The following is a 7,509-nucleotide window of genomic DNA, read 5'->3' as shown; positions in this document are numbered from 1 at the left end:
ATTACATGTTATATTTTGCTAAGATTTTCATCCAATCGTTTATGTTTGTTGAATTTCTCAAGTGCATTATGTCATTTTGAAACTTTTTTTGTGACAAAATACGAACAATGTCATTTGCATACAAGCGGATGGATACAATGGTTTGTCCCAACAAAGAGCCACCACCTCATCAATCAGGTTTGAGATAGTGGAAAACCTTGCTTTACCCCAATGTTCCTTCTAATTCTTGCACATATTTGAGGTGGTTTGATATAAAGGAGGCTATTTTGGGACTATTGTTTGAACCAGTAGGGCCAATGATACCTAGTTACTGCTGGCAGTGCCCTCTTTGGACTTTGGGTGTGTTTGTGTGAGCATCTTTTTGTATAGGTCTCTCTAAGTTTACTTAGATTTGACCATATTGTGCCATTGCTATTCCAAATAGCCATGTGCAATCTACATGTGATCCCGCAGACCTTGTGGCATCAAGCAAATGTGGATGTCTAAGAGGTGGGCACATCAAGGCTACATATCTTTACCCAACTCTCCATACATTTGCCATGTTCTTAATAGCGATCTTATTCTTCCCTCCTTGAGCACTTTTTAATCATCCTCAAGTGCACATCCTAGTGGGATGCTTGGTGCCCTTATATTTGATACCTTCTCCTTTCTTCTTTCTTCTATCAAGGTAGTGTTAATGGTTAATTTGAAAAGGGTGACTCTCTTTCTTAATCACCCGAGTCTGAGTGTGCTTCTCTTCCATTTGTTCTTTTCCTTATTTGATCATGCCACTCCACTTTGCTTCAGCAATCCTAACAACCTCTTCTCACCCATTTCTTGCACATGTTTGGCTTGTCCTTCCTTGATATGGTCCCTTATATAACTCTTCAACCTGGCTAGTATTTGTTCCACTCTTTTTAAGTGTTGCATTTCCCTCCTGCAACATGGTCACATGTGTCTCTAGTGATGTGGTCTTCTTCTCTTTGTGCATCATTACAGATTCCCGGAGGAGAGACAGGCCATCTCTCATTCCTACACCACCTGCACTTTCTATCTTGGCATCCCTAAAAGCTTCCTCAAGCTTATTGAATGGTTCTCACTCCAAGTGAGCATGAACTAAGGGACATAATAATTTCAACTTAATATGACACCGAAAAATATAAAGAGAACGTACAATGGTGTTTAGGGTCTAAATCTGTGTAGGATTGCATAGGAGGTTATGGTCTAAGTCACAGACTGCAAAAGATTAGGGCTAGGATTTTAGGTTTTAAGATTAGGTTTAGGTCATACATGCTGCACAACAGGCTTATGGGCTGCAGAGCTACGGTCTGCATGATTAGGACAAGGGTTAAGGTTATAGGCAACAAGATTAGGTTTCAAGCTGCAGATAAGGGTTGAGGTTACAGTCCCAAGGTATGGGTTATGATTGCAGCTTGCACGAGAGTGTTATAAGCTACAAGACTAGAGAGAGTTGGTGCAGGATTAGGGTTGGCTATAGGATCAAGGTTGCATGATGCATGATTAGGGTTGGGCTTACATGCTACAAACTGCGATATTATCCTTAGGATTAAAGGTTGCAAGAGGTTAGAATTAGGGTTGCAGGCTTGAATGTCCTCTGTGCCATCCCATAGACTCATCTCACATCTCACATGATGAGAGCTGAGGCATGATATGCATGCGGGAAATTGTCCTCCCTTAGATGCTCTCCCCTTGTTTGGTCTCCACTATCCAATGTGATAGCTCTCTACAAGTTAGATGACTTAAGTTTTAGGGTGAGCCCTCCCATTATTCAAGATTCCAATGGTGACAGTAGTGTTCAAATTTCAAGATTTCAAATGCAATTCACCATAATTGTTGAATTATTGGGTTTTCAAGGTCCATTTCTTTTGACAGCAAGCCTAGCACGTAATTTGTAGGTTTATGCCTTCTAGAATTATCATTAGGCAATCTTTTCACCACAGTATACCCCCATGCTTTATGCCCAATTTCTAAGCAGTGGTCATAGCAGTGACGTTATTACCATTAAAAAAAATGGCAATGAATTGACTATCAAATAGGTAATAGTTCTATGGTTATAATTTTTGATAAGCTACAACTTTTAATAAGAAATATTATATATATTAATTTGGCAGTTACCACTAAGCTAGTATACACGCTCCAATGTGGAGACTGGATTAAGAAATATTATAATTACAGTAATGTTGTCACTGCTGCCGCGTTCCACAGCTTCAGTTGCTAAACGCTTGGAAGACATGCTGGGCTCCTTCACAGTGTTTTTAACGAAAGAAACAGCCTCCTCATTGCTTACTTTATCCCAAAGCCCATCACTTGCTATGATCTGAACACAATGTAAACAATCAACTTCTGTTAGCCAAGCTTGCATTGTAAAGTCGTGCCACAAGAAAGCTGAAGAACATATCCAAAAATCTCATCACTATCAATATGCACTGCATGAATGATGACCCAAAAATGTGTAGAGTACTATGACCATCTGGATGGCCAGATAGTCAGAGATGGCTTAGATAGGTTTGACACACAGCCATTAATAAAGTGAAAAGCACTATGACCATCTGGAGACCACATGGTCAAAGACAGGTTAGATAGGTTTGAGAGGCCCCCTACTTACCAGAAATTCATCACTTGCTGTCAGGGTGACTTCTGTCATCTCTGGTTTGGCAGTGACTGCAGGCTTCAAATCATCATCTCCAATCGAGCGAGTCACCTTAAAGGAAAAAAATTCCAAGAACACGACCCTCATTTTATTATCCCAGAGCTCCTGGTAGATTTGCCAAAATCACAAAAAAAATTCCTATGCGCCCAATGTTTACAGGAAGGATTACAGAATCAAGGCCGAGTCACTGATTCAATGCTTAACAAGTGGCTCTCGATAATTGATTGAATTGTCATGCTCAAGATTATCAGCAAGGATCAGATGATCAAGGCAAAAGATAATCCATTTAATAAGGTTCAAACACCCTTGGAATCTAGTATGCACACCTGAAGAGCAGCTGCACCAACACGCCAAGTGTCTACTTGCCACATCACTTGACCGCCTAGTCTGACCACCCGTTCTCTCTCCGCAAGGCAACTGGCTGTATGATCCTTCAGTCGAAAAAATAAGGCCATTAATCATATTAGCTTTTTAAACATGCTTAAGCCAATGTGAAATGATCCTATGGATAATGGTAGTGTCAAACAGCAAAATGGAGATACATTTTTGCCACCATCATACCTTGCTGAGGGCCATGGCCTGTCCATTTCTACATAAAACTGTCCTGCAGTCACCGGCATTGGCTACAAATAGCAGATTGTTCACAAACAAAGCTGCAGCAGCTGTACAACCAGGATGCCTATTCTTGCTCTGACCCTTCCTTCTCAGTCTCTGAAGATCAAGTTCACGTCGGAAGGCAGCATCTGTTTCAGTGAAAGCAGCTGAAAGCGCCTCTGATGGGCTGCATAACAACAAAAAATTAAGGATATGTTAAATCTTTTTGTATAAATCTACGAGACAAGAATATTTGTCATTATGATGGTTTAAACTAGAATTCACCTGCATTCCGTGTCTGCTCTAGCTATCAGATGGTGTGGAATGGCATGAGCAGCATACTCTGCAGCCTCAGGCCCTGGTCAGGAATCAGATTTTTAGAATAAGATGCAGATCAGAGTCTAGAAACATGAAGTACAGCCCTCATGATTCATATAAAATTGAGTTTTCAATGGGGTGTGGGACAACTCTAACAGATGGCAGAAACAGTACAAGATCAACGAAGAGGAGCTCATGATCCAAAATCTGCAGGGATCATTGCAGGCTATGGAAGTAAAAGTGAGTGGGTAGCAGGGGCCATGCAGCAGAAGGTTGTGTTTGGCAGCAGAGGGCTGAGTACGACCTTATTAGACCACCCCCAAGCATGCGGGGTGAGACACCTGAGTATGAAGCCTCTAGACCATAGACCACCTTCCTTCAAGGATTTGCCAGTTCACTATCTTCCTATATGGCTAGACTATAGATCCAAACTCTGCTTAATTTTGTACACCCAGCCCTGTTTTTCATGGGATTGTAACCCTGCTTTCGGAACTGCTAGAGCATGTATTTCTAATGTGTGGTTTGGTGCTCTCAATGCAAGCTGATCATGAATGGTTACATAAGGTTGTAACACCGAAGGGGCTAGGGCGAGCAACAGGCAGTCACTTATACAACCACATTTTATGAGAACAGTAACATGTATCACAATGATTGCTAATCAAACCAGCAGATTGAACTGAGAGTAATAAAACGGTATGCATGTGGAAGTGTATGTAGAGGCCTCTAGCTGTACATCGACATGCGAGAGGGGTCAGACTAGCTGTACATCGACATGCGAGAGGGGTCAGAGGCTGCAATGGCGAGCTTGTGGGGGGACGCAGATGCTGCTAAGGATATTGACAAGGGGTGATGGAGAGACATGCCCTTGGACCCTTGGAGATGGAAGAGGAGGGACTGCAGAAGAGGAATAAGACCTTGAAATCTGGATGAGTTCGGGAGGCAGCACATACCCTGAACAAAACAACACGTGACAAACAAGTGAGAAGGATATTTGTTTCTCTTCCTCAGGACTTTGTGGACAGGCAACTCTGGTTGTTTGCGTCATAACGCTTGATTTTATTCTGCACGGGAAAGTTCCATCCAAGCATGAACTCGTGAACTGGATAGAGAAGGAAGTCTTAATGGCAAAGGCTTTTTCTCAAATCTTTTATCTGGGTAGAGGGTTTTATAAAATTCTGATAGTTGGGTCCCTATGTTGTTGGCAAGGGATCCACCGTTCCTGTTTAGAAATTTTATTTGCATTCTTCCATGCGACCTATTGTTTGATGTTAACAAGAGCTTGATAGAAGCCTGCTCTGTCTTGGTCGTGTTTGTTGACCTTCCTCCATGGTTATTATGGTCAGCTTTTGGTGATCTGTCCACGCAGTTGGAACATCCCTTATATGTCCGGTCAAGTCCTGCTCTTGGAAAGGGATCTAATAATGTCTGCATGAGGACACTTCTAAGTCAATGAGAATAGATCTGGGCACCTTGGGCTCTATAGAGGTCAAGCTGTCTTTTGGGGCTTGTTTTCAATGTGGGAGGTTTGGGCATTTTACCAAAAACTCCATGGTATTTAAGAATGTTGGTCTTAAAAACAAAAAATGAGAGGGGGAAGGTTCTAACATTGCAAAGGAAACAAAATAAGGCTAAAGATGAGGGAGGGGGGGAAGGTTCCAAGAGGGAGAAGCCAGGGGAGAGAAGTGATTCTCATAAGAATAAGGTGTCTAAACCTAAAGTGGGATCTGAAGTTGGTGTGGGCTTGCAAGAAAAGGCTCCGCTACAAGACACCTTAAGGAAGGATGAAGGTTGGAAGGAGAGTAAAGCGAAAGCTGATGAAGGGGACAGATGGAAGCAAGCCTACAGGCAGTAGATTTATCTCCAGCAGGAGGGGGAAACGCGTCACTCAAAGGAATGATAGAAGTAGCTTTTATTCCTGCTCATATCCTTCCTTTGTCTTGTGTTTTTCCTTGTTAAAACCTTGATCAAAAGTTGCCATGGTTGTCCACCATATAGTCACCAAAAGCATACCTAAATTGTCAGTCTTCCCATGCCAATGCATGCTATAAACAATATCTACAATGTATAATCCTTTGTCAAAGGTCCAAGCAAAACTTCTATCCCCCCTCTAATTGTGAGGAAAGCTGCAGCAATCAGCCCTTCTATTACTTTATTCAAAGGACCTCCTCTGAATGTTGTAAGAGAATATTACTTCCGACAGTCCACCCTTCACCTGCAGTACCAAGTTGAAATGGCCAGGGCAGTGGAAGAGAAAGAAAGGCTCATGTCAAACGATCAGGAGATTGAGATGGTGCCTGATTCATCCCTTGATGACTCAAACCTTCTCCTGTACAATAAAATGAGGACAAATGGAATGCCTTCTGGAGTCATGTGGCAGAGAGGAAATGTCGGGGTACCGGCAGTGCAAGAACGTAATCTTTTTGGGGAGGGGGCTAGAATGAGGAATCGCTCGGACTGGATGGTCTTCTATGGAGGGATTGAGAAAGGTTATAGTGGGGTGCTGACCTTGTTGGTTTACATGGTACCAGTGTGATGGCTAGATCTTGTACAAGGTTGGCATGTGTCTTCTCTTGCTCTTTGGCCATCCTTTTGAAGCACATGTCTTCAATGTGTCCAAGCTTCTTGCAGAAGTTGCACTGAATGTCTTACCTTGTTACCTTTGAACTTTAAGAGCATGGCTTTGTCTGATTCAAGTGCAGTTTCAGCTTTTGCTCTTTGGTGCAATGGTCTTCATCTATGAGGGTTGCAACCATCTCATCATAGACAATTTCTCGGGCTATGATGAGATGGTTTGAAAATTTTGAAACCCCTTGTATACTAGATAGAAGAACTCTCTTCATGTCATCTTCATCAATGTTTGCTTTTAGGCTAGCAAGTTGTTGAAGAATAGAGCCTACATTCAAATGTTCTCCTAGGGTATTACTCCTATTCATTTTCATATTAAAGAGCTTTTGTTTGAGAAAAACCTTTGAATTGTTAATCTTGTTGCTAAAAAGATTCTCTAGCTTGTCCCATACCTCCTTGGCTGATTTGTCAAAGTTCCACACGATGTATGATGCTGTCTGTGAGGTTGAGTCAATTCAAGGGCTTTGTCATTCCTATCTGGCACATGCTGTCTGTGAGGTTGAGTCAATTCAAGGGCTTTGTCATTCCTATCTTGCCAGACATGAATCTTCTTGGTACCTTGATCTGCAGGTTGCTTTTCAATGCCCTTGAAGACACTCCACACTCCATCTCTCATCAGGAGTAGGCTAGGTAGAGAGTTGCAGCCATTGAATTTTTCCAATGCAATGTTGCTTCTATTGGTCTCAAATCAGTTGCTGACATGGCACTGTAGATACAGTAGGTGGCGGCAACGGGCAGAGGCTGCAGAGGTCTCACAAGTGGCGGGGCAGCAATGGCGTTGGGTGGAGGTGCAGGCTATGGTGGCGACCAGTTGGGCACATTAGCTCATGGCAAGCAAAGGCAGGAGGTAGAGCGACACAGCAGTGAAGATGGCAGGTGTAGAGGGAGATGCTTATCCTAGCTTTGATACTACATTGGTTTACATGGTACCAAGGTGATGGCTAGATGGGCAAGTAAGAAAGAAAGAAAGTTATATTAACGTCTTCAAAAGACCCAAAGGGTCTATGAGACCAATTGATCTTTGTATGAAACCAGCTGTGAATCTCAAGAAATGATCTCTCTAGTTCTGCATCTTGGTAGGCAATGGGCCTACTCGTGTGATCCATGAGTTGCGTGTGTAGAGTGACAGCTAGATTGCATGACTCATTGATGGTTTGATTGATGTGTTGAACCTTCACAAGTACATGCTTTTGTAGGCTTGAAGCCTTGTCTTTTGACCCCCACACACACACACACACACACACACACACACACGGGACTGATGACACATGGCATGCTTATCCTATCCACACGCATAGGTGGTGCGCTAACACCTAAGAGAG

General features: G+C 42.7%; 1 protein-coding gene across 2 annotated transcripts in view; it reads right to left on the bottom strand.

Annotated features, from left to right (window-relative positions):
* Positions 1-1,981: 1,981 nt before the first annotated feature.
* Positions 1,982-7,509, bottom strand: part of LOC147630065 (protein kinase family protein / protein phosphatase 2C (PP2C) family protein) — an 81,960-nt gene continuing 76,432 nt past the window's right edge. For both annotated transcript variants that reach the window (XM_086811690.1, XM_086811691.1), the window contains 5 exons: positions 3,530-3,602; positions 3,212-3,431; positions 2,977-3,081; positions 2,606-2,701; positions 1,982-2,317 (listed from right to left, as the gene is read on the bottom strand). In XM_086811690.1, coding sequence (XP_086667816.1) covers positions 2,123-2,317; positions 2,606-2,701; positions 2,977-3,081; positions 3,212-3,431; positions 3,530-3,602 — 689 coding nt within the window. In that variant the 3' untranslated portion in view covers positions 1,982-2,122. The remainder of the gene's footprint in view (positions 2,318-2,605; positions 2,702-2,976; positions 3,082-3,211; positions 3,432-3,529; positions 3,603-7,509) is intronic.

This window comes from Cibotium barometz, chromosome 17 (assembly GCF_041138505.1).
Source record: "Cibotium barometz isolate CiBa-2024 chromosome 17, ASM4113850v1, whole genome shotgun sequence".
NCBI lineage: Eukaryota > Viridiplantae > Streptophyta > Polypodiopsida > Cyatheales > Cibotiaceae > Cibotium > Cibotium barometz.
This window is presented reverse-complemented; position numbering and strand designations above follow the sequence as displayed.